General features: G+C 50.4%; 1 protein-coding gene across 1 annotated transcript in view; it reads right to left on the bottom strand.

Annotated features, from left to right (window-relative positions):
• The window catches only part of SMOC2 (SPARC related modular calcium binding 2), a 155,576-nt gene that overhangs the window by 30,190 nt on the left and 98,657 nt on the right, over positions 1-26,729 (bottom strand). Inside the window, exons 8-9 of the mRNA XM_079938949.1 lie at positions 20,449-20,635; positions 13,643-13,725 (exon numbers count right to left, since the gene is read on the bottom strand). Of these exons, the coding sequence (XP_079795075.1) occupies positions 13,643-13,725; positions 20,449-20,635 (270 nt within the window). The remainder of the gene's footprint in view (positions 1-13,642; positions 13,726-20,448; positions 20,636-26,729) is intronic.

Raw genomic sequence — 26,729 nt, 5'->3', positions numbered from 1 at the left:
CTGTTCCCAGAGTATGAACGAGATCAGACGCCGAGTACACGAAGCTCGAGGGACGCCCAGCGAGCCGCACGCTGCTCTAGGAACGGAGGACACTCCTCTCACGGCAGCGAGCTGGGCTGTGAGAAGACGTTTACCGTGGAAAAAGGGGGTACAGAGATGGTCCAACGCCCTTCCCCATCCCCTGGCCCAGGCCGGGACAGACATCCCTGCACGGGGCTTGTCCTGGGCCCTCACTGACCTTCACCTCAGCGATGGACCTGCTTCCCTCCCACCTACCCTGATCGGCCACAGGGGGTCAGGAGGCTGCCCTCCCCCGAGGAGCAGGCTGCCCAGTGGTGCAGCCCCGGATGGACCAGCCACGATGGGGAAGCAGTGCCCACGAGCCCTATCGCAGATTCCAGAGGCATCTGTGACCTGCAGGTGACCCCAGTCGGCCTGACCCCGTTCGGAGCTCTGCTCGTAGCTCAGTGATCTGTCCGCAAACCCTCTGGAAACCCCACCAAGTGAACACCCAGGGGTGAGGAAACTCAGATGACAGGAGGAACGTGGCTCGCCATGCTGGGAACACCACTGGTCTCACGTGTCCAGACGCAGACCCACTTCTCTAAACTACACACTCGATTTCTTTCTGAACATTGCATCTGGGTTTATTATCTCCTACAGATGTTCTGCAGGCCCAGCCCGCTCCCGAGACTGTTTAAACAGCTTGTCACAGACTGTCACTGACATGGAGAAACAGACATCCAGTGTCACTCTGGAATGGAATGCTTTGACTCAACGTTTCAATGTCTATTTATAGTTTTTCAGGTTCTGTGAAAGCAGAAATATTTTCTACAAACCAATGTTTTTACTGGGGAGACGGCCACAGAACAGCTAACTGTCCTCCAGGGGGTCACAGGATCGTGTTGTTCTCTTTCTAAGAACTTCTGTGTCCTCAGCACGACGGTGCCGAGGCCGGAACAGGTCCTGGAACACGCCCCCTCTAGCGTTGGGCTAATCACACCCCGTCTCCACTGGGGGTACGACGGAGCCTGCCGCGCCCCCCACCCCACTAGAACACAGGCTCTTAGGAGCTGGAGGGTCTTTGAACCTGAACAGGACCAAGAAATTTAAATCTCCTGCCTCTTGGGATTTGGTCACGTAGAGCAACCATCAGCGTCACTGGCTTCTGTATGTGCCAGTCGCCTTGTCAGGAAGAAACACGTTTTTCCTTCTCAGTGTCCTGCCCACAAATTGTGACACAACCAACCACCCTTGGTGAAGCCTGTCTCCTTGTGACTTCGCTGTGGCCTCAGCCTACACTCTGCACGTCTTCACTGGTAAACGGGCAGATTCAGCAGAGAGCAGTCGTGCTTTCTAGGTGCCGTGCAGACGCGAGTATTTACTTAACTCCAGGAGGACGGCAAAGTACGTGCCTGCTTCAGAATAAAGTTAAATTTAATAAACGGGAAGGATATCGACACTGAGACAAAATAAGGGTAAAGACAGTGGAGCGTGGGAGTGAGGTTAAACTCAACGCGCCCTTGGTGTAGACGGCCCTCGTGTCTGCGGGGAGGGGAAGCCCATCAAAAGAAAAGCACCGAGTGGACTGAACTGGACAGAGATAAGGGCCACTTCTTGATCCTGAAACAAGAGAGAACCCGTCCTCGTGGCCCTAACCACAGCCGTGCAGGTGGGCCGACAGTACACGCACCTGTATCTTGGCAAACAACAGTCTGCAGGGGGCTAATTTTATAAGATACGTCCAGTGTAGGCCTGCGGCACAGCCCTGAAGTGGACGGAATCACTCAGTAGAGGAGAGGCCGGTGGTCTGTGTACTCTCACCTCCAGCTAACCCAAAGAGAAGGCGCTAGAAGACCAAGAGTGGGGGGCAATTCTTTCATGCAAATCGTCTATGCTTTTCTCAGATTTTGATAAAAATTGAGCTCCTCCCAGACCCTGGGGGCCTGGAGTGTATCTCTTTCTCTGAAGCTGGTGACATGAGGAGCTGTTGGCCTTGAGAATCACATGAAATAAGACGCCTAATAATAAGGCACCGGATAGAAGGATGTCCCCTTTTTACAGAGATGGCGGGACGGGGCTCTCCTCAAGAAGCAGTTGGGCTCCACTCAACCACACAGAGAACTGGGCAAGAAGGTCCTGAGTTTCCACAACCGTATTTTCAGCCTAACAGACTTTAAGCGGGTGTAGCCAAACGCCTCCTTCAGCCGTCGCCTCCAAGGCTAGGAAGGATCCCCGATTCCAAGCGACGTGGCCTCCCCGTGGACCCTCCAAGGTAAGCAGGTTGGAAAACACATGCCTAGGTACCAGATGGAGTAAGTTTCTCTGTAGGTTTGCTAACTATACACCAGTAAATGATCACGTTTAGCTGTAGGAGGATTGGCCCAGAGCCCGTCTCTGGAGGCAATATTTAGAGAGCAGGGACATTGTCTTCTATGGCCAAGAGATGCAAGACTGTGGTAGAACGTTGCAGCCAACAGAGGTGAGACCCAAGTGGCCGCAGGCATGCTGTGGGGATATCATGGCTAAGCTCCCCCGTTAACTGTGTCAACACTGACTTTGCTAGAACACACATAAAAGGGCAGCTCCCTCCTAGACTTTTCCTGGCCATCTCAAGTCGTCTGAGCTTTGTCTGCGGAAATCTTGCACACGTGGCCAATCCTTTCCAAAGAGGAAACACCTCAGGGGCCAAAAGAAGGATTCAGAGGGCTCCGTCTCCAGCACCCCGAGCTGCAGTGGCCTTGCCTCCACACCTGAGGCAGAAATGGCGAGTCCGGTCCAGGCCCCTGAGCAGAGCATCGTGCTGTGTGGGGCGGCCTAGACCGAGCTGGCGGTAGGCTCGTATCACCTACGCTTGAGGAGAATAACTGCTTATGGGATCCAGATTCCTTTCTAACCAGTGGAGGGACCCCGCTTCTTTAATGCACCAGGATCTCTCCACGTCACATACTCAGAACCTGACCCTGGTCGGGCTGAGAGGCTTCTGCAATCACCAAAGCCGCAGACTGATGATTCTTCGTTTTCTTTGTCAGGCAGCTCTTATCTCAGCAGTTACCTGGCTCACGCGGACTATGAAAGCCAGATCGGTGTCTTCACTGTGGCGTCTGGGAAGGTGTGTGACAGGCTGTAAACACAGACTCACTCCCTCCTTCAGTGGTGAGAAAGTCCAAAGACCTCCGTTTGTCTTCTCTGGGCCGCGAGCTGCTTTCCTGACGGCGGGACTGCAGTGGGCGCTCCGCACGGGGCAGGCAGACACGCAAGGCCACGTCCATCTGCCAGGCCCAGGAGTCCTAGATGACCCTCCCCTTGCCCGCCCGCCTTTGCTGCGAAGACACCCTCACAGCGTCCAGGATGAAAATCACACTTTCCAGGAGAGGGTGCACAAAAGCTAATGGCCAACTTAGAACAAGGTAACTGCTTCCTAGACTTGAACCTATCCTACTTATTCTTGATAGGAGGAAAGCGCGTGAAAAATAGAACCCCCAGAGCCCGAGGCCGAGATGGAAGAAACAATGCCTAAGAACACCCGCGTGAGAGCAGGACCGACTTGTAGTCTAAAATCCCACACTGGCTGCCGCCTCGTGCAGACCCTCCCTTCAGGGTGCAGAGTGGGGTCTGTTCCCCAGCCCATCCTCAGCTCCAGCCCCTCACGTTCTAGTTCCTGTCTCTGTCGGTCTGGTGAGGCCTCCTGGAGAATCCCCTTCTAGTATCATCCCTCCCTACGTGTCCTCATCCTAAGCGCCGTCCCAGACACCTGAGCCAGACCGAGGGGGAACCAGGTCAGACCCCTTCGCATCTCCCATGGCCAGGGGCACAGGCATCCGGGGGCCTCCAGGAGCAAACCCTGTGCAGGGACCTCTGGAAGAAAAGCAAGAGCCCAGCTTCACAGATCTAAGGAACGAGGAGGGGTGGAGAGAGATTCCAATCATTTCTATTAATTTTGGTAAATTAAGCCTCATTCAGACTGGACACAAAGGGTGTCTGTGGTGGGTGGGTGTGTCTGTGTGCATATGTGTGTGTCTCTGTCTGTGTTCCATGAGGAAGCACAACTTTATAACAAGTTTCTTCTGGTTCCTTTAACACTAAATCACAGAGGCGTTCAATACAGTCCACCTTATAACGAGAGCCATACTATAGAGAATTTGGGTCCAATAAGATTCATGTAAATATGTGTGTGTGTGTGTGTGTGTGTGTAACTCTGATTGGCTTCAACATGATTTCTCTAGCTTAAATAGGTGTCACCTATGGAATTTAGGTATCGCTGTGGTGACACCTCAGTGACATAGACCTGGTCTATTTAATATCAACATGCTCATCTATAGAGCCAGAGAAAATAACCCTTCCTCAGAGCTGCAATGAAGATTAACTGTAATACTGTGTGTAAAGGTTCAAGACCAATACCTTGTAAGTTCTCAATAAATCCTTGCCAGTGAGAATGCTGCTGTGGTTCTCGGTGCTACTGCTGGTTTGTCCTGGGCACTTCTGACCCGTCAACCACAAACCTGTCAGTGGCTTTTTAAAATTAAAAAATGAATTCTCCACCTCTCAGGCAACATTGCTGCAGGATATAGTCCACACTCCTTAATGGGTGTGGTCTCAATCTCACCAAGCCTCCAGCCTGTCTTCGCTTATTGTACGGTGACCTCGGTTTGCAGCATGAGTCTCTACTGGCCTCTTTGGTTTCAGATATTTAAAGAATTTCTATAGAAATGCTCTGGAGGGTAGAGCTAGAAGATAATCAAAGAGATCATTTCATCCATATTCATTTATGTGAAAATAGAGCAAAGTGACTGTCAGATAGATGCACTATGAATTTAAACCTTCTCCCTAGAGAGGGGCTTCCAAAAAAGATGGCTCTCCAGCGTTTGCTGAGGTGACTGCCAGGAAGCTCAGGCACACAACTCTGCTTGGTCAGAGGTGAAGGGTGCACGTCATGGGCGCTTCCCATGTCACATCCTCACCACTTCCTCGACTAGGGTATAAAAGCAACCCACTTCTGCCCTAAGGTGTTTTGTATCTCAGCTTCTCCTTAGCGGAGAAGACTCTCTGCAGAGTTGTTGACATGAGAAACAGCGTCACACGGTGGAAGGGGCTTTGGATTAGTGGTGGGAAGACAAGCATAGCAGCCACGCCGGGACACGGGGCAACCTCCTCACCTCTACTGAGTTAGGTGTTAAGTGGTCAATCAGACATCATGCAGAAGTGGACTCTAGTCCACGGGTGCATTCTGGGGAAACAGGATGGGCAAAAAGAGTTGGTTCACTCAACAATAAAGAGTGAGGTCAACAAATGACATGGCACAACTAGGAAAAAGGGAGGGTTACTGGGAATGGGGGCATGCACAGCTATCCCTTTGTATTTCTGGTATCTATTTTGCTCCTTTCTTTTCTTCAAAACTTTTTTTCCATTAGAGAAATTACAAAGATAAAATTCCTATTCTGCTGCATTTGAATAAGCAAATTTATCCTTCTGTAAGATAACAAGTGGGGATCATTTAACAGGGCAAAGTATTCAACAAAACCTTGACTTCAACCACACTTTCTAGAGCCTGTCAAGAGGTGCTCCCCAAAGCGCTGTTTCATGACAGACAATGCATGTTTCTCAGGAGATTTTTTAAAAATCAGAAATCTGACACTTCCTGAATTTAAGGAATCTCTGATGACAATACCGTTCTGCATCAATTGTCAGATTCTGGGATGTCTGACTCTGAACAGAGGGAGGTGCCTCAGGTTCTCTGTAAATAAGGACAATATACATCTTAAATAAGTTAACTAACTCAATAAGCAAAAGCACAGAGAAAAGACGGGTAAGTGGGATGAGAGCTCATAACCCCAAACTCTTCTGCTGGAAATCACTCTTGAACAGTTTGTCTCAGGAATTTCTAAAAGTTAATTAACAGCCAAAGCGCAGTCAATTTATCTTTTTCCCTCAGAGGGAGAAACCCTTGACTTTTCTGAAAAATTGTTCTCGATTTGACAAGTCAGAAGAGAGCGAAGAAAAAAATTAAATCATCCTGTCAGTGAAAACATTCTAGAAGTTTCCATGGACTGCTGGTATTCATTATAAACCAGGTTTTGAGGAGTTTCCACCATCATTGGTCACTGGGGAGTGTCCAACAGCCCAACACACGGCTTATGTATTCGAGCCCTGTGGTCTTGGCTGGTCCAATTAAATTTGCAGGGAATTAAGTTATCAAGAAGAATAGAACTCAATTTCTACCATCACTGGGCCATTTTCATTAGTCCTGCGTCTATTCTAAGAGTAATAACCCCAGTGCTCTGGCCAATATCCAACCCGGATAATGGGATTTTGCCTGTCTCCACTCCCTTCAGAATTTCTGCAGGAGTGATTTTTAACTCTCACTCCCCAGGACTGTGCAGCGTTGGGGTGACCGCAGACGGCCAAGAGAGTCCTAACCCAAAAAGTGCTATCTAGGGGGCGGGCAAGTAGTCCTGACGTTGGCACAAAATCTGGAAAAGAGGTTTAAGAATGGTAACATGACGTTTTCAGATAGAAGGGGAAACTTTCCTTGTGCACCAGTCTCCATCTCCCTGATTTTTCTAACTGTTACAGCGTTGCTGTCTTGTTTAAGAGCACCAGTCCTGGGATCATAAAACTGCGATCTTCTCCTCCGGAGGGGATTGGCACTGGGTTTTGAGGAGCTCTGCGTCCCCCAAAGCATCTGGCCTTGGGCCAGCTGCTCCATAGACTTGAGTTTATAAAGAAGGAATCCTAAGTTAACAACAGGAAGATACAACAGAGAAGGTAAGTGCGGTTGCAGGGTTCAGACCAGTTCTGGATTTAAAACACGGGATAACCAGGAGGATAATGGGACCGATGAGAATGATTCAGCAAAGGGCTGGAGTACAGACAGCACGAGGGCAACAGACGGGGTCTGAACCGCTTCGTTCGGTGATGAGGAGGGACCAGGGAACACTTTCTTTCGGGCCCGTGTGCCCACCGGGCCTGGGGGGTCTGCAGATCGCGGGCTGTAACCTCGGAGCCCAGAGCCTATCCAAGATCAAGGCCAAATCAGGAATGGTTACGTGTGCTGAGAAAAGGCTCGGAAGACAGCGCGTTTACAGTGAAGGGAACAAAGATGCAGAAAACGCAAAGAACTTTCCAACAAGGCCGACGGTTATGAAGGGCCAGTCACTGAGAGAGAACTGGGCCTCTGGACGCACGCATCCCTTTTCTGGAGCAGACGAGTGGCTGGGCTGAGATGTGGGTTCCACGGTGGGGAGAAGAGGCAAGGGGTGAGGGTGAAGCGCGACGGCCTCATCCAAGCTTTGACTTCATCTGGCAGCGACGGCCGCTACCATCAGGATGGACGCCTGGCCGGCCCGCGCCTCCTAAGAGGCTTCTGCTGCGGGTGTGGATGAGGGATCAGAAATCCGCTCAGCACCTGTCTGGGAACTTGGCTGGAGGGAGTCAGTGCCGCCGGCAACAAAGAGAGAGAATACGAAGCTGAAAAGAGCAGGCTGCCCACCAGCTGTGGGCACAGGACAAGTGCGTAAACTGTTTTTAGTGAATTCGACTTGTAGATTTCACTTGAAAGAGTATGAAGGAAACAGATGGTCTCTCCCTTCTCCTGCCCCTTTTAAAGCACATTTCTACCTAATACCGAAGACTTCCATGAGTTTAGACTTCTCAGCTCCCCGTGCAGGTACATCCTAAAGGGTAAGGATGCTCCTCTTGGGTTCATTCAGAAAACTCAAGAAATAACCTCAACACTCACTTTTCTCCATTCAGCTCAGCCTTGATAAATGGAAGAAGCGCCCGACGCCTTTTTGTAAGTCACTTAACATTTTCAGTTGACCTTTATTTTTCTTTCCTCTTCATGTTAAGAAAAAAAAATAGCCTTTGTTTCCTCAACTTGCCTTTATTTGTTCTTACTTTATTGCGAATGAGTAATTCCCATGATCTCCTCCAAGCCTTCTCCAATTTCTCCTATTCTCTTAAAAATGGAGAAAAATATCAACTGAACTAAATATTCTAATAAAAACCTAAGGCGTCTGCCAAGTACAATGGTTACGTTTTAGTTCTCGTCTTCTGGATGCCTCTGCACATCCTAGCATCTTATCGACTTTTTTTTTTTTTTAAAGAAACAGCTAAGTACCAAATAAAGGATTTGTTTCACACATGTTCCCTCGTGTCTGATCAGGCTTGTCCCAGCTCCTTGTGAGTGATTCTCTGTGACATCTGAGACAGAGCCCGCGTCTCAGGACACCCCTGCAGGATACTGCATGTTCCCAAGCCCTGGACTCCCCTGGCTTCCCTCGTTCCTGGATTCCTGTCTTATGGGTCTCTAGGATGGAAATTACACATGTGCTTTTAACTGAGTTTCTACTTGTAACATCCTGTCCTCAGGGAAACTGGATTTAACGGTCCCTTTCTTTGTCGTGCTTTCTACAAAATGCAGTTTTCTTCTAGCGGATTAGTCATCTTATTCAGGTACAGATTTATAGTTTAAATTTCACACTTAATCACCAAGCTCACCAGTCGAAAAATAAAATAACGGAGCTCAGTCCCTGTCCCAAGCACTGCAGAACAGTCCCTTCCACGCCGGAATCCAACCCACACTTGGACACCGAGTGAACCAGCAATGATGTTTAGCTATAAAGTCATCAGACAGCTCTTAAGAGCAAAACGCTGTTTAAAACCCTCTCCTACACACAGCACACCTGTCCTCACCTCCGCGAGGCTTCGTGCTGGGAGACAGGTACCAGGAAGCCTCTCCCAGCTGGGGGTGTGAGGAGCTCACTGCGGGTGCAGAGCACATGGAGGGTCCCCAGCGAGCATGCTCCCAGCCCAGCTCAAAGCATTACTGTCTGTGAAGTCAGTACCTGATGTGACACGGAACCACAGACGCTGACATTTCTAACGGCTGAAATACTGACATCTCCTATTATCTCTGAAAGAGCCTCAAAGGCCCAGGCCACTTTGGAGGAGAGTAAACACCGGCCCCTGAGTGCCATGCAGTCCTCGGCACAGATGCCAGGTTCAGGGTCTAATTACCTCTGGGAAGGTATCTTCGGGCAACGTAAGGATCATTTTATGCTGCCTCAGGAAATCATAATTAATTCTGAAAACATTTAGAGTTGTGCTAAAATATTGCTTGGAAAATCCGGGTGGCGCTTTGAGGGCTTCTAATGGAATCAAAGACCCTACTGTGCCCGCAATCACTAAGGCCCTGAGAAGAGAGATTTTCATGGCTGTTGACTTCAAAAGGCTCTGTGTGGTGGCTGAACTCTCCCTCAGAGGGGCTTTTAGGTTAGGGAGGGGGCTTTGACCGCTGTTGATTGCTGTGAGGTCCACAGAGCTGCTGGAGATGCTATGGACGGGGCTGTTTAATCAAAATAAACACACGTGGCAGATCTGGGTGCCAGCATGCAGGAGAGTTGTGGGGCAGGGGACAGTCGATGGCTCTGGTTTGGGGGATGAAGCAGTAAAGTAAGGAGGCCATTTTCTGGTACCAGAAAACCTCAGACACTTTTCACCACCCTCTTGTTGGTCCTGGGGCTATACCACTAACACTCTGAAGCCCCAGGAGGACGTCAGAGCTTCCCCCAAAACTGATGGAGGAAAGAAGGGCTAGGAGTAGGGAATGAGGTTTCTCCCTGTGGACTCACCTGCTCTCAGAACTCTTTCTACCTGCCCTCCTATCTTTGGGTTCTTCCGTATCAAATGCCTACAAGTATTTGATTGTGTTGCACTGTAACTGATGACTAACAAAACCAGTGACCGCTCCATCGGAAGAGACTAAATGAAGCAGAAGCCCAGAGGAGACTGAAAGCCTGTTGATCCCGCTAAAATCGCACCTCAGAATGACAGTCAGACAACAAAATGTATTTAAGTGTAAAGACACAAATCGTCTGATCGGTCCAGGTTAGAGGAGGTCATAAACTCTAAGCCATGAAGCTTACTTATTTTGACTTTACTTGTAAGAATCTCTCCCTCATCAATCTTTCCCACCAGCTCCCTCCAGAACCAGTTCCTCTACGGGGATGGGGGACCCAGGTCCGTGGATGGGCTGCTCTCTGGGCGCCAAGTGCAGGCACATCGCCATCTGCCGTGGCCTCTGCCTGCATCTCGTCTCTGCAATGGTCGCATGTGTGGCCTCCCGTGGCCTTTAGCTGCCACACGTGGGTGTGCAAGGCTCTCCGCCACGGAGAGGGAACAGGGTGGGCTCTCCCCCTTCTCCTGGTCAGAGAGCACCCTGACGCCAAATCGGAACAATGAACTCTGCCTATCAGGTCACCCTCTTCCCACACAGAAATCCCACTCGTTGAAGACTCATGCTCTGTGCCCTTTAAGTCAGGAAAACCACTAGGTAAATCTAAGTCTACCAGTTATCACTCAATACAGAAGAGTCAGAAAGGCTCAGAATAGGAAAAGAAACCCTGCCTAGTGCCCTTAATTCGCAAACTCTTTTCCAGGCGTCCAGGGCCTCCTGGGTGCCCCTTGCTGTGCTGGCTGGTGCGCGTCCCAGGGGTCAGCCCATCTCTCAGGAGAACCACGTGGCACACAGGGTGGAGCCTGTAACTCAACACCTGCAAAGCAGCATCAGGTACCCTGGATGCAGTGGGAGCACACACAGTTGGTGTCAGCCAGGGGTAGCCTCCCCAAGAAGCCGGGTCCTGCAGGGTGCCCAGAGGACCGGGAAAGGTGCAGAAGGGGGTGATGGGCAAGGTCCTGGCGACGGAGACTCCCCGTAGCTGTGAGGAGCCCTGTAGCTGAGACAAGAGAAGGCGGAAGGGGATGAAGGAAGTGACGGGCAGGCCTGGGAGCAGGGCACCTAGGTTGGTTCAAAAGCCGCTGAGATTAAGAGATGCCAGTGCAAAATGAGGCAGGGCAGGTTTGCAGAGGGAGAAAGTGTGGTCTGACGCCTTGGTATGAGTCGTGTGAGGAAAGTTACAGAAGAAACGAAGCATCTTCGAGAGCCAAAATCATGACCCATTTCTCAGGAAGCGACCCCTCAGGCTGGGGCTTGATCTGTCCATGGGGTAAAAGGTTAAATGCTTTTTAATGCCTCCGAAGATTAAATGCTCATTTTCCCTCAGTTAGTGTGAGCCGGGGAATCGCGCACTCCCCTACACAGCATGTAGATAAACATCTGGCATCAACAAAGCCCCGAAAAGGCGAATTGTGTGTGAGGATATTATCAGCCTGCCTTGAAAAATAAAGGGCCCTTATTGGCCGAAACTTAGAAAAACTGCTTAAAATGAAAACCATCCCTTTTTAGAAGAAGACGCATTGGCACGTGACTTAACAAGTGTCTGCCTACCCACCACGGTGCTGTGTTATCCTGGAAATTGTTTTCTCCTCTCCATAAGAACAGCCTCGATCCAGGAGTTATTTTAAGACCTGCTTGTTTTTCCCTAATAAGGATAATTATCTCCAAAAAAGCAAAATGATTAAGTGGTCATGAATGGTACACTCCCAAACATCTACAATTGCAAAACAAGCTGACCTTTACCGAGCTTGTGGAAGATGGTTTTCGTGCCTGGGGACTTGGGCTTCTCTGAAGGTGGGGGAAGCAAAGGGCACCTTTGTGCTCAGCCTAACCGACCTCCTCTCCGACGGGGTGTGGTTTCTGTAGCTCTGAGGTGCACCTCTTCACACGGTGTTCCCTGAAGTGCCAGATGCTCTTTCTCTAAATGGCCCATCTGACTCCCAGACGAGCCAGGAGTGATGTCACATGGTACTTCTCAATATCCAGGGTCAGCGCTTCCCAGAAGATGAGTGACCACTGCAGCCTTTAAATCCAGAGTCCCAGCCCAGGGTTCCACGTGCTGGATTCCACCATGAACGCACATTCCTTCCTAGCCAAGCACACCCACCAACAGGAGATGGGATGGGCTGTGTTCTGTCTGTCGTAGCATCTCTAACTAGTGAAGAGCAGAGCCTGACCACACATTCATTAATGACATTCATGTTATATGTGCAAAAACCACATGCAGCTCAATTTAGAAGTAATGCAGTTTTGGATTATCAAAAAAAAAAAAAAATTGAGGGAACAGTGGTTGACTTCGCCTTCCAATGCAGGGGGTGCAGGTTCGACCCCTGGTCAGGGAGCTAAGATCCCACATGCCTCGTGGCCAAAAAACCAAAACAGAAAACAGAAGCAATAGTGTAACAAATTCAATAAAGACTTTTAAAATGGTTCACATCAAAAACATCTTAAAAAAAAAAAATCGAGAGTCTTGGAACCTCAGAGACAAAGAACAGATTGCCTGAAGTTTCTGTGGCACGGCTAAGACTAGCTAAAAGGAGCAAACATTCACTGGGGTCTTGCCATGGACCAAGCATATGCTAAATTCATTCTTCCCTGTTAAGAAAACTATTGTCCACCGGTGTTAAAACCTGACTGCAGAGGCAAGAGATTGTACCAGACAAGGGAGGGAGAGAGCGCCCTTCTGACTGGAGGACACCACTCGGGGAGCTCCAGGATCCAGAAAGCAGCCTGATGCATGAACGTAAACCCCACTGACCACGCACACAGAGAGACATCGTGCGATGATCACAATCATGTCAGAGATTCCTCCACCTGCGTCGAAAGGAAGGTGTGGAGAGGGGAAACAGCGGAAGACCCACGACAAATGTCTCAGAACAAGCATGGGGCAGCAGAGTGGTTTTGACAGCATGGCTGTGCTCTGCTCCCCCCGCCCCCAGACCAGGTCCTGCCTTCTCCGCTCCTTCTGTGTCCAGTGCCTTCGTTCCAGGTATGGCTGGGGGGATACGGAGGTGGATGGGTGACCCTCTAGTCTTCTCTACCTCTGCTCACAGCAGAGAAACATCTTTACCTTTCGGACTGTAAAACCCTCTTTATCATTGACAGTACAAATCATGCAAGGACCACAGAACTTTTCTAAACAGGAAATTATCCAGACTCTGTGTAAGACCAAGATCCACCACTCGCGCTAGAAGAAAGACGTTAGAGAATGGTTTTCATGGTCTCTGAGGCTGTGGCTACGTGGACACAATCTGGAGGCATTTAAAGGAAAGAAAGAGGACGGAAATGCAGCCAAATAGCCACCAGCTCTGCCGCATCCCACCGATGCCGCTGAAACCGCCATGATGCAGGAGTCACGTCCCTACCCTGCGATCTCATCAGATAACTGCAAGCTTTGCCGCCTCCCACCAATGCCGCTGAAACCGCCACGATGCGGGAGTCACGTCCCTACCCTGCGATCTCATCAGATAACTGCAAGCTTTGCCGCCTCCCACCGATGCCGCTGAAACCGCCATGATGCAGGAGTCACGTCCCTACCCTGCGATCTCATCAGATAACTGCAACCCGGCGGGGGTCGGCCGGCGCGGGGCTCACGCCACACGACCAAGTTCAACCTCACATAAATTCCTGGAAGACGCTGGGTCCAGGCGGGGCTTGAGGTTTAACTGTTGGAATCATCATTTTTGGTGTATCACAAACACTTACGGGCTTTCTGATGAAAGAGAACATCCATGAAACATTTCTGGGAATGTATTTTCAATAATCGTAAGGTTAAACTCACTGCCTCTGTTACTTTGAAATCATTCTTTGCAACTAAATTCGCTTGAGATCCTTCCTCATCCTGAATCTGCAAGAAAACTCGAAGCGGCCGCTGGCGCGTCCGACCGAACCCGTCGCTCCACTCACCCTGCAGCTGGCGGCCCCTGTACAAATCCCTTGTTTTGGTCGGATGAGCCCTGGCCGTGTTGTCACATTTCGGCTGCTCGTACCTAGGAGGAGGGGAAGGAAAGAGATAAGAGCCAGTTAGAGACATCGAGATGGGCGCTGCCTTCCACACCCGAGTGTTCACACCGCAGGCTTCCTCGGTCCCCGGGACACACGGGCATCTCTTCCTCACGTTACGGTGCTCGGGATGTGGGACCTTTGGTGACCTTTGTGGCAATTTAGTACGTTCTTCACAGTCAGTAGGAAGCAGCAGGACGCACAGGGCTCTGTCCCTCCATCCAGTTTCTGAAACACAACCTGTAGAGTGGCTGCCGAACGCCCCTGCCTAGGACGGGATCTTGATACGGTTCAGCGTGGGGGGAGGGGCTGAGGAGGGGAAATGCAAGCGCAAGCAGTACGTGAGGGCAGGGTCACAGCCCCCGGGAAAGAGCGCAAAGTCTCAGAGAGGACCTCAGAATTCTTGACTGCTACATTACTCAAAGACCAACGAATTCAAAATCTAACTCCCGAAGCTACAAAAGGTTGTCTCAGGGTTCAAAGAATAAAGAGTATGTTCTGAGGGGCTTCCCTGGTGGCGCAGCGGTTGAGAGTCTGCCTGCCGATGCAGGGGACACGCGTTCGTGCCCCGGTCCGGGAAGATCCCACATGCCGTGGAGCGGCTGGGCCCGTGAGCCATGGCCGCTGAGCCTGCGCGTCCGGAGCCTGCGCTCCGCAACGGGAGAGGCCACAACAGTGAGAGGCCCGTGAACCGCAAAAAAATAAAATAAAATAAAATAAAGAGCATGTTCTGGGCCCGCGGAGTCCACAGGAACAGGGTGGCCCTTGGTACCTGAGTAGGCGGGGCCGGGTGCCTGCGGCTACTTCACTTCGGGGATACCAGTATTGACAGCAATTCTGGATGGATCTGCCGGCTGGGCTCCAGATCCAGGCCCAGGTGGACAGCTTGCCCAGCAGAGCCTCCTTCAAGGCTCTTTATAAAGCCCCTTGGGCGGGATACGTGGAGAGACTCCCAGCACCTGCCCCTCTGCTGGGAGACACAGGGAGATGCACATCCCCTGGGGGCAAGCGCCCAGTCTTACGGGGACGTCGACAATTCAGTAGCGGGCCTGGCAGCTGTGAGAACCTGCCCTTAGGGCTCTTAATGCAGTCTCAGGGGTCAGGAAGGATTCTTGGCAAATGGGAACGACAGTCAGAGCCGGTCGGGGGCGGCGCAGGAGGGACGGTCAGGCCCGGGGGCTGCTGATTCCCAGGATATGAACGACGTCCCCTCGAGGCCTCACCCTCTCTCGCTGCCCGTTTCCTTTTCACTCTCTCAGAAAGAGATACGAGATCAGGTTTACTGCATAGGGATCGTTTCTGATTCTTATTTTTCATTATTTCTTGCTTTCCCACCCGAGAAAATAGAAGAATGAAATTCCTCGCTGAAGGGATCCTTTCTCAGCATCCCTCCCTGGCGCCCGGGGAGCCGGGGCCGGTCTTGGAGGGTCGGGTCCAGCGCGGTTGAAACACAGCCAGGGCACCACGAGCTCCTCCAGCCACTCACATCCTGAATAGCCTCTTTGATACCAGAAAACTTAACACCCCACTCACACAAACTTAATATGCCTCTTTGAAATGTTGTTTTTGAAATTAAAGAGTCCCTGACACACTCCGGCTAACGGCTAAGCTATCACATTTTCGCCAAAAGCCAGTAACTCATATCCTTTGAAATGCAGTGGAGTTCAGTGCAGATGGCATTGGAACCACGGTCACAGGAATGAACGGGGGTGAAGGGACCTCTTACCCACCTGGTGTCTCCTCTCCCACCTGGGACTGAGACAGGTAGGTAAGGAGCCAGAAATTCCCTAGGGGAACATTCGGGAGAGAAGCCAGGTAACGGAGAGACGGCTAAGAGCTCGTTGCTACTCACGCTTGTTAAATCTGGGGAAACGGAGCACATGCTCAGGACTGAAAACTCCTCGTTTCAGACTCTAGATCAGCGTCCGTGGGGCTGGGGAGGTTGGAAATGGTACCCACGCTACAGCTGACACCTTCACAGCCAGCAGCCCGTGAAATGTGAGCTGTGAAAGAACAAGCGAAGTCCCAGGTCCTAAGCGAGCAGGTACAGCTAGGGACGGGGCTCCCGGGGAGGCCGGACGGCCCAGCCACCCCTGGGATGCTGGATCTGTGAGAACGTCAGCCACCGGCTGTTCTGTCACGGTAAGAAGTTGGACCGTTAGTATGAGCTCTGTGTACAGCCTGTCAAAGGCGTGGAGTCAACGCCGGTACCCCCACGTGGTGATAAGAAACCACAGAACTGCCAACCCCATCCTGAATCTGCGAAGCCGCCTGGAAATTAACCTTACTGCGTGATCATCCCGGTTTTGCTCCATTATCGGGGCTGTAGATGTCTCAAGAATCCCAGCACTGATGTTGATACAAAAATGTACGTTTAAATGGCAACATTCTGCTCCTTGTAAGGAATACTGTGACTTGCGGAAATGACAATCTCGAGAAACAGAATCAGTGCCTTTGAAGATAAAGCCGTTTAAATTGTGCTGACATCTGTCAGCATCCTTTCCAATAGTGTTTATTTTAACTTATTTGTATAAGATAAAAAAGCACATCTCTTAATCATCTGGTTGCCCATCAGATACCAGGCTCTCTGCCAGGGAGAAATTCGATTTCATGCTCACACGGCCAGCAAGCCGCGTGGGCTCCACACGCTGGGAACGGGATCCTCGTGCCAGGTCAGAGCAGCCTGCAGCCTGGTGGCAGGTGGACAAACCCTCATTGGCCAACAAGAAAGTGAAAGAGAAATCCCTCCGTTCTGGGCGCTAATGTAGCAGCTGGCGGTCAGCCTGATCCACGCTTAACCCGATAGCTCACACCAGCTCTCCCCTCCATGAATCAGCGACCAGGCTGGAACCTGCCCCCCTCCTCCCAGGTCCTGTCCCACCACGCGTGGCCTGGGCTCCGGCCTGCAGGGGCTCTGAATACCTTGGCTAAGATGTCAGTTTTGACTCAAAAAGGCAGGGAGACCAGCAGATGCATCAGCACGCGGTCCAACTCATGTTTCTACCTGACGACCAGCCCACCTAGAAATTCTGCCCCGTAGCTGCTCTCTGCCTCTGTGCGTTTATTGTCTTTGGCACAAGCCTGTATCGAAACGTGTGCTTTGTAATTACGTTTCCTGATGACACAGGAAAGGAGGACTAGCTTCTAATGAGGATGCTTTTATATTTATGTCATCTCACTGTTCTTGGATTTTTAAATTATGCTTCCCCATCAGAAAATATAGAGAACGATTGTGGGGGGGACTTGAACTGTCTACCCAAATATAAATCAAAACTATAAAGCATCTCCCTGGAACGGCTTATTTCAGAAAAATCGCAAGAAAGTAGCATTTATGCACCAGAAAGTATGTAAGCAATAATGCAGAAGACTTTCTGTGACGTTGCTCCTCAGTCACAGCAGAAGCAGGGGTAAGTGAGGGCTGGTGACGCCGGCCAGCGTCTCATAAGATATGCCTTAAACTTGACGATTTTGACTGATTTCCCAGTATCCACGTAGAAATCTGTTTAAACCAATTCCATTTTTCTTGCCAGTGATGGGTTCAGCTGTAGTCATATGATCCAATTACGGCCAATAGTCCATGACTTAAGTCAGCTAGGGGACTTTTAGGAAAGGTTGTTTGGTTCCTAAGAAAGAGAGAGATGGGCTGTGTGTCCTCTGAGCATGTGGTGTCTGAATGAGATGCCCGGATCCCTGAAGCCATCTTGTGACCATGAGGGGAGTCTGTCCAAGGGCAAAGGCAACACATGAGGATGTCAGAGGAAAGACTTGGGAGACCCTATGTCCTCAGTGACATCACCAAGTCACAGCATCCATTGAAAGGGAACTCCTTCCATCTCTGCACCCCTTCCTTAGGTTACATAGTCCCTCCCTGTTTATGCCCATTTTTCAGGTTTACCACTAACAGAAGTGAAGAGTTTCCTAATCGATACATCCTCCCTTTTGACCAAAACATAACTAGATTCTAGCTCTGGGACCTACGCTGTCGGGGGCCACATTCCCCCCTCCATCTGGACTGCCCCCTGCAGACATCATCGGCTTGCTCCCCAGATCCTTCTGGACCTGCGTCCGACCTCATCATTTTGGGAGCCTCCGGCCATCCAGCTGAAGCTGCCCCTCCGTTCCCTATTTCCTGTGTGTCGTCCTCCACTGCAGCTATCACAAGCCGGCGTGTGACCTCACGTTCAGCTTTTCTGCTTCTGCGGTTTGCTCTGTGTCCCTTTCCCCCCACGGAACATAAGCTCCATGGAGACACAGGGTTCTGTCCGCTTTGTTCCCTGAATACCCCCAACCCCTAGAGCGGCACCTTCAACATTGAGGGATTTCAAACGTTTAGTGAATAAAAAGAGAACCTCTGGGTGGCAGGGAGGGGAGTGTTTCTCGGAGCTTTAAGAGATCGTATCCCTTCTGTGTAAACTCTGCCACACGTAGAACCTGCTCCGTGTGGCCTCGGGGGCCCAGGGGTGGCCCCGTCCACGCCTGGGTGCTGAATGATGGGGCCCAGGGCCCTCCCTGACGGGAGGTAGCCTGGTCGGAGGGTGACATTCTGGCCAGTTAGAGCGAGGGGAGGCCCACCGAGGGTCCATGGGGAAGGCCTTTCTTGCTGTCAGAAAAGCCATATTATGTCGTCACGGCCGTGTGGTGCTTCTAGAAGCCAGGACAGGAATCAGGCCAGAGCATGCTTGTGTGCTGAAGATGCAGAGCAGGGAGAACAATAACGGCTCATGAAAAGCACGTCCATTAACCGCGGAAATAATCGGAGTCTCTGTCCCCGAGAGCACTGGGTGCGGCCACGTTTAAGACTGGTGGGCCGTAAGGACAGCTCAGCCTCGATGGACGGAGCCCTGAGGGAAACGTGCGGGTTCTGACACCCCCCTCGCTACTAGCCTCAGTTCTGATGGTGTCGGGGTCATGACAGTCAGCATCGGAGAGGATGAACAGAGGAATGAACGAATGAGAGAAAAGTACAGCTCGAGTCTGAGGGGTCTCCTCCCCTGGGTCTAATTGAAGTCTGTTTCTTGAAACTCAAAGAAGACGGAGTCCCTCCCTCCTATACAAAAAATAGGGAAAATGAGAACTTGGTACTCTGTTCCAAAAAAGTCTGGACAGAATGAAATCAGGACGGACAGGAGGGAGGAGGGCTTCTTGTGTTTCTCGTCTGACTGTAAGATAAAAATGTTTATAGGTTCTACAGGGACAACGTGATAAAGCGGATCTCAGCATCTGAGCCAGTCTGCGGAGCCTGGCTCTGACAGCGTGAGGACTTTTGCTGGCCGGAGCTATGAGATCGTTCTGAGCGCCCCTGCAGCTGGGCCTGGGGTCCACAAGCCTGAGTTTGAAGTAATGGAAATGTCATTTCCCAAGAAAGGTTTCTTAGAAAAGATCACTCCCTACATACAGATGCATTCAGGAATGAGCAAAGCAATTTCTCACACAAAACCCTGGGAAGATTTATGTTCTCTTTATGTTTGAAACAATCTCCTACGACCACCCACAGAGGGAACCTCAGTCTCTGGCCTGGACACCCCGTCGACGTCCAGGGCGGCCGGGGCCTGGGGTTCCCATCCCCAAGGAGCCTGGTCTCCCAAATGAGCCAGATGGGGTGTGGCTGGACTTTCTCATGAGGAAAAGTCAGCTGGTTACCTGTCCTTCCAGCTCCCAGAATCTACATGGGTGCATTTCCCCTTCTACACGCACCATGGTCACCCTTGAGAAATTGGGGAAAGTATCTTAGGAGGCATCAAGGTGCTCATGCCTCAGTGCTGCAGCGGGAACCAGGGCTTAAACTGGATCACATGTGAGAGGTAATAGTGTCCTTCACCTGTAAACTACTTTTATACCAATCTCTGAAAAACCAAAGGTCAATTCATATGACCAAGAGTCGCAAAAACATCCTTTTACTTGTTCACACTATTTCCAGGAACAAATATCAGGTCTTCTCCCAGTGCTATTATAAAATGACTTGCTTTGGGCTTCCCTGGTGGCGCAGTGGTTGAGAGTCCGCCTGCCGATGCAGGGGACACGGGTTCGTGCCCCGGTCCGGGAGGTTCCCACATGCCGCGGAGTGGCTGGGCCCGTGAGCCATGGCCGCTGAGCCTGTGCGTCCGGAGCCTGTGCTCCGCAACGGGAGAGGCCACAACAGTGAGAGGCCTGCGTACCAAAAAAAAAAAAAAAAAAAAAAAAAAAAAAGACTTTCTTTGCTCGGACTCGCACAAAACATGAATGAATGGGTTGGTTTGTATTTCAGACCCTGAGTAACTACTGTTGCCCCTGACCTCAGTACTCTCTTTCTTTTTCAGTGGCAATTTCAGGAGACAGGTATCTCTGGACTACAGAGAGTTGTCCTGGGCAATCGGTTCCTGTGAAATGCGAGGTTCCCTTTGCCAACACCGGGGACAAAAGAAGCTGAGGTGATAGATGATACATTCTAGGTGCCCACCCCAGCCTGGATACCAGAGCCATTTTTCAAACTTCCAGCCTGCGTGAATACAGATAGGAGCAAAATTGCCTAAAAAGTCTGTCTTCAACACCCTCGTGCCATCGCTGGCATCGCCAGCTCCTGGTGACGTCAGGGAGATGGGCTCCTGCCGGCACCGGCGTTAACTCCGCACTGAGAAGTGGGGTGAGGTCCGGGGCACGGGCATCGCATCTGCAGCGGGTGGGAACCATGGGGGCTCTGCGTTCCGGGGTCTCCCGGCCCCACGGAGACTTACCTGGTGGACGTGCCCGGGATGGGGCGGCCGGTGTCCACCAGGACGCACCAGCAGTAGCCCGTGGAGGGGTGGCACTGCACCGGCTTGTAGAGGCCGCCGTGGGCGCACTCGGGGATGACCACGTTGTCGTTCTTGGGCTGTCTGGCCTCCTCCAGGGCTGACTGCTGCTCCTGGTCACACGAGGACACTGCAGCGAGAAAGAGACACGCGTGAGGCCGCGGCGGGTCACCCGGGGAGCCTACAGGGGATGAGACTGAACAGGAAACGGAGGGGCCGGCGAGGAGGGTCAGGGCGGGCGGTCAGCGTCCACAGGTGGATCTGACGCCCCGTGGATGCCCGGAGGCCACAGGTGGGACCCAGGCCCCAGGGACGGCCACGGTCCTCTGCTCTGGGTCCCCGTCAGGGGCCCGGGCCAGCAGGCACGTGGTCCAGTCCCAGCGAGTCCTGGCGGCCCCTCCCGCTGCAGCCGCGATGTGCTGACACCACTACCCACACCCCCCAGGAGGGTCCTGGAAGAGCAGCCCCCCACTCGCCCCGAGGGCTGACTGAGGCTGAGTCTGGAAATCCCAGCTGCAGTATTTCCGAAACAGCCTGCGTTTCTGGAAATTAGTCAAGAAGAAGACGAGGGGCTTTTTTTTTTAAAGCTGTGTCCAGGGCTTAGCGCTGAAACTCATCCACACGAAAACTAAGCGATCACTTAAAAAACTTCCAGGGCCGGGTATTTCCATGTATGAAGCCTTATGTCTTTTTATGTTAATAAATTCAGTTTCTTTTTTGCGTTTGGACATGAGCTTACTTAGATCCACCTTCTGCCCCAAAGAGACCGAGAATGCCTTAGAGCCATATAAACGAGTCCATCCTACTCAGTGATCCTCAGATGGGGATGAATCTGAGTCAAATGAAGGTGAAGACCACGTTATCCCTCACTAGAGATTCACAAGAGCTTCAAAATATAATCCAGAAAACATTGGGCACAGAATATTCCAAATGTTCCTGTTCTGCATCCTTCCAGCCCAAATACATGGCATTAAAAATTCACAGCAGCGAACTAAACCTCCTCCTCACCCGTGTTAAAGAATTCCAGGGGCTTCCCTGGTGGCGCAGTGGTTGGGAGTCCGCCTGCCGATGCAGGGGACGCGGGTTTGTGCCCCGGTCCGCGAAGATCCCACATGCCACGGAGCGGCTGGGCCCACGAGCCATGGCCGCTGAGCCTGCACGTCCGGAGCCTGTGCTCCGCAACGGGAGAGGCCACAACAGTGAGAGGCCCGCGTACAGCAAAAAAAAAAAAAAGAATTCCAAATGTGGGCGCTTGTTTCCAGTTTCCGCCCTTGGAGTGGGGTTTCTCTGGCTTGGCCTCTGCACCGAATCAGAGCCAGCGCGAACAAACAGCCCACCGCAAGACCTCTCACCCTCGGACAGGGCTGTCTCAGAACAGGCTCTCCCTCACCTGAGCTGTCTTTTGGGATCTAAAGATTCTTTTGTTTTCATATTTCCCCGTAAAAGGGAAAAGAAAACAGACAACATATTGGACGAATATATTTTAAATAAAATCTTTAGAGCAATTTCCTGCTTAGAAAGTAATTTTCCACAGATTACGTTTTAGCCTGCTTTGAAACGAACTAACTACAGTTTACAGGGAGGTTATAACTGTAGAGGTGACACCGCACAGGTGGGGAACCCCCGAAAGCTGGGAAGGGGTGTGCTTCTGTGTCAGTGCCGCTGTGGCTGGCGATGGGGGTATGGCACTTAGGAGTTAGGCACCTGACGCAGGTGACGACACAGGTGACCAGACTGAAGGAGGCTCCCCATGCAGTGTGTCACAGAAACCGTGTTTCATAAGGGTTAGCTCTCATTTTCATTATTTTTCCAGCACTGAAAAAATGCCTGAAAATAATTTTTTTTTAATGGCTGGCACCCCAATAAAGAGGTTAAAAACAAATAAATTTAAAAAAGAAAAAATAATGCCTGGCATATCACAGGCACTCAATAAATCTGTTTTGAGATAACTCACAGTCCTGGCATTAACAGTTACAAAACCACCTAGATTTTCTTTCCCTAGTAATTCCATTTGCAATCTGAGGATAGTCGCATGTACATTTAATGCTGGGATGAGTTCATCTACTGACTGTGTTATCAGATGCTGCTATCGTGTGGGCATAGCATCCCTGCACACGTCCTGGAAGAACACAAAGGGACGGGGCGCCTGGGATTCGCCCCTCACTCCGACTCAGAAGACACTCACAGTGCTTCCTCCTTGGCTGACCTCAGCCTCCTGAAAATGGACGAGGAGGGTGGAAGCTGTAATGCTGTGTGTCCAGACTGACGTCTTGTAGGATAATCTCGAAGCCCAGGTTGGTTCAAATCTCACAGTCATTCTACATTGTTTAATGAACACGAGAGAAGAAGGAAGAAATGGCCCTTGAGCCACGCCATGCGGTTCTGTTCCTAACAGCGAGCACCCTGGTCCCTGCTACAGAGACAGCCCTGCACCCTCAGCTTCCGCCCCCTTTAGGAAGGAATGTGGTCTGTGAGCATGTGGACCAGGTCCCGAGCCCACTCCGGGACCCTGAGCTGTCTGAGCTGCCCTCTGCTCTCCGAGGCATCCGTGCAATTCCATTAAATTCCCTGTGGCTTTCATTTCCAGAAGTGGATCTTTTTTGGGGGGGTCGGGGCCGTCTGCAAGTTAAGAATTTTAAATAGCAAAGTCATGATTCTAAATCAGCCCAACCTCCGGATCGGGCACTTGGTTTCCACCAGTAGTCACACTGTACTGACTGGTGCACTCAACAAACACTGCACCAGGCACTGCTCTGGGCGGCAACAGGGTACCCGGGTACGGGCTTTCTAATACACGGCTCATCTCTAATACACACAAAAAATGGATGGCGCTGCATTTCTTATAAAAGCACCACCCAAGTTTTTAAAAATTCATACTGATCGTTTCCTTTAAGTTCTGTACTTTTCTGAGCACTCTAGATTTTGCTCAGCAAATAGGCAGATACATAAATCAAACCGACCCCCTGTGTTACAGGGTTAATTTAACGAGGATTTCGCTCCAACTGTGACTAGGAAACTGGCTTGGAATCAAAATGACAATGACTCACGTTTCTTTCTGAAGTGACCGATTCGTTACTTTAGATCATGGGGGCAACCTAAGGAGGACGGAGGCTGGGCTACACGGCTTCAGAGGCAACTGGTTCCTGTCTTTTGAAACCCTCAAGGTAGCTGGTCCGGCCCTCACTGGAGTTCCACATGCAGGCGGCTCAGCTGATGGCGGGACCTGCTCCAGGAAGCTCTCCTGGAGACACGTTGCTTACTTTCCTGTGCACTTGGCCCTTTTTCAGAAGCTTTACTAGTGAACAGAATTTATGGTGTGATTATCTGGGCACAAAATGCTTTCCATGCTCTATCCAAGAACATACTGATCTATAGAAATAGTTCTGGAAAATTCCTGAAATGGCCCTTTTGAGGATTGTACATCATATTTGAAGGCTCACCATAAGCAAGGTAGTATTGATTAAGTCAACCACCTCTTAAAATTTGCTGAGAATGTTGTAAAATATGGCAGACATCGTTGCCAAGTCAGAAGAGAGTCCGTGTTTGTTTATATAAACATCCTGGCTGAAGTTAGAGCCGTTCACTTATGCAACTTTATTTGGTAAACCTGGCTCCGTGTGGGGAATTCAGTTTCTCTTACGGGAGAAATGCAATTACATTTTACATTTTAGGGCCATATGGAAGGAAGTGGATCTTCTTTAAACAAATTCATGATGGTCCAAGGGAACAGAGGCTAAGGGGCTGTCCCATCTGTCTAACAGTCACCCTCCTGAGACAGCTGAGCTCTGCCCCATCCCGCCGGGGCCAAAACGAGATGGCTGAGGGGAAAAGCTCCTGGAGCGGGATTATCTCCAGCAAAGACGCCCCTGCTCTGTGCAGGATGTTAATCGCGCCTGGAAAAGGAGATGAACGGCCAACAAGTCGCATTTCATCGCACTGGAAACTCACCCCATCACTGAGACACACGGGAACGGGACTCCAAAAAGACAAGTCCCAACCACGTTTTAGAAAAATGTCAGTGAGATCTCATCACATGGTGGGAAAGAGCACAGAAAAAGGGACTCTTGAGAGAAAGTAAAAATGGAGAGGGCCAAACAACGATGGTGGAAATAGGCGAGAGGGAAGGAGGGACGGTTGGAAGGCGCTTGTGAAGTTCTGGTCAGGACTGGCTGAGGACCAGGTGAAAGTGTGTGTGCCAGTGGAGACGCCTGCAGCTGGCTGGTGGGTCAGCGTCGCAAAGGGTACCAAAGCTGGAGTTTTACAGTAACTATCTCATGAAAAGCTAGGTTTGAAACCATTCCAAAAGAATGTCCTCCAATGGATAAATATGAAGTTTGGGATTCTGGAAATAATTCAGCATGAAAATAAAATAACTAATGCTCACAAAATTCAAATTATACCGCCCACTTTCATAGGTCAGATGAAAATATTTACGTTTTCTTTCCTATTCAGACGAGATCAGGCACGTGCAGGGTGGTACGACCGACCGTGACTTCTTTCCTATTCAGAAGGGCTTTAACTACATAATTTTCTCTTATACTGAATGTTGGGGAGTTAATGTGTGAAAGAAGAAGAATTGAAAGAGAAAAAATGAACAGAAGGAATTTTAATGTGAGGGCGTCCAAAGGAAGGTGAGCTGTGTCGAAAGAAGCCACTGAATTTGTCCAAGAAAAACCACCCAAAGACAGTCCCCACTTGAGGAATACGTTGCGGGCAAAGGAAACGTTGAGAGATGATTTAGAATTGATGATTGGGTTGACTAATTGGGTTGAATAAAGCCTGAAGCATTTTTATAGGCAGCAATAACATATCGTATCCATTCTAAAAACATGGTCTGCAGACTTGGCCGCATTTCAGAAGGATGCCCATGGCAGCTATCAGTTTTGTGGTCAGCTCTCCCTCTGAAGGGCTTCCCATGAATACTGGGGGGTTTACGGCAGACACAGAAAACCCCACCCACAAAATGAAAAATCTGGTAACCTGGATGCTATTAATACATTTTAGAACTTACACTCACCAAAAGACACTATTGAGAAAGTGAAAAGGCGAGCCCCAGACGGGGAGAAAATGTTCGTAACACACACACCTGACAAAGATTCGGGTTATGTCAATAACCCCTACGAATCAATAAAAAGGACAAATAATCTAATTTAAATTGGGCAAATCTGAACAGACAATTCAAAAGGAAAGGTATGTGACTCCACAATAAGCAGTGAGAAAACCGCCGGGCGTCCCCAGTCCCCAGGGAAATGCAAAGCAAACCCACAGGACGTGCCTCCGTGGGCCTGCGGGAGGGGCCCCGAGGACCCACTCCAGAGGCCCCCGAGGCTGGCGACGATGTGGTGCAGTGCGGACCCTCCTGCGTTCCTCACACAAGTGTGACGTCTACACCAGGTGTTTACCCAAGAGTAATTAGAACACACATCCACAGAGCGATGGGTGCAGAATGCACACGGCAGCTTTGCTCATCACAGCCCCCAAACGGAAACAACCAGAAGAGCCATTTACTGGAAAACGCCCAGATCGTGGTATACGCATACAATGTACAACTGTGCATATAAACTAGAGAATAAATGGGAAACAAATAAGACCCACAAGAGTGAATCTACAAACTATTATAATGAGTGAGAAAGGCAGAAACCAGGACTTATATGATGCCATCATTCCACTTATACAAAACTCTAGCCCAGGTAAAAGGATCGTCGAGTGATGGAAACCTAAGCGGAGGTGGCCTCCGAGCACCCTGGCCCGGGAGAGCCTGAGAGCATCGGCGGTGGTGAAGACCTCCTGCCCTGGGGGACACACACGCTGCAGCCCACCTCACTGTGCACACGTTCCTGATAGACAATCGACACCTAAATGATGCGTAAAAAGTTCTCTTAATAAAAATAAAATAGGGATCCTAAGATATGAGAAAATAGCGACCACAGTTTAATGGGCAATATATTTATTTTCCTTTTTGGTCTATCTGAAGATGGACAGTATCTCGGATTCAGTGATACACCAAATACACGTGCGAGTCCATCTCTGGCTCCCAGGAACAGTACTTAACAAACGCTTAGTCTTCTCTTTCTTTTTGTCCACCAGGATGTGGTGTTCCATTACCCACTAAACAAACACAGCAGGCTTGACGTTACACCAGTATGGCCAGTCTTGTTCATAATAGGCTCTTGGTAAATGAGGACATTGGGATTGACATATACACACCACTACATATAAGACAG

The sequence above is a fragment of the Stenella coeruleoalba genome, assembly GCF_951394435.1.
Source record: "Stenella coeruleoalba genome assembly, chromosome: 12".
NCBI classification, from domain to species: Eukaryota; Metazoa; Chordata; class Mammalia; order Artiodactyla; family Delphinidae; genus Stenella; species Stenella coeruleoalba.
The sequence above is the reverse complement of the archived record's forward strand: the minus strand, read 5'-3'. Positions and strand labels throughout refer to the sequence as shown.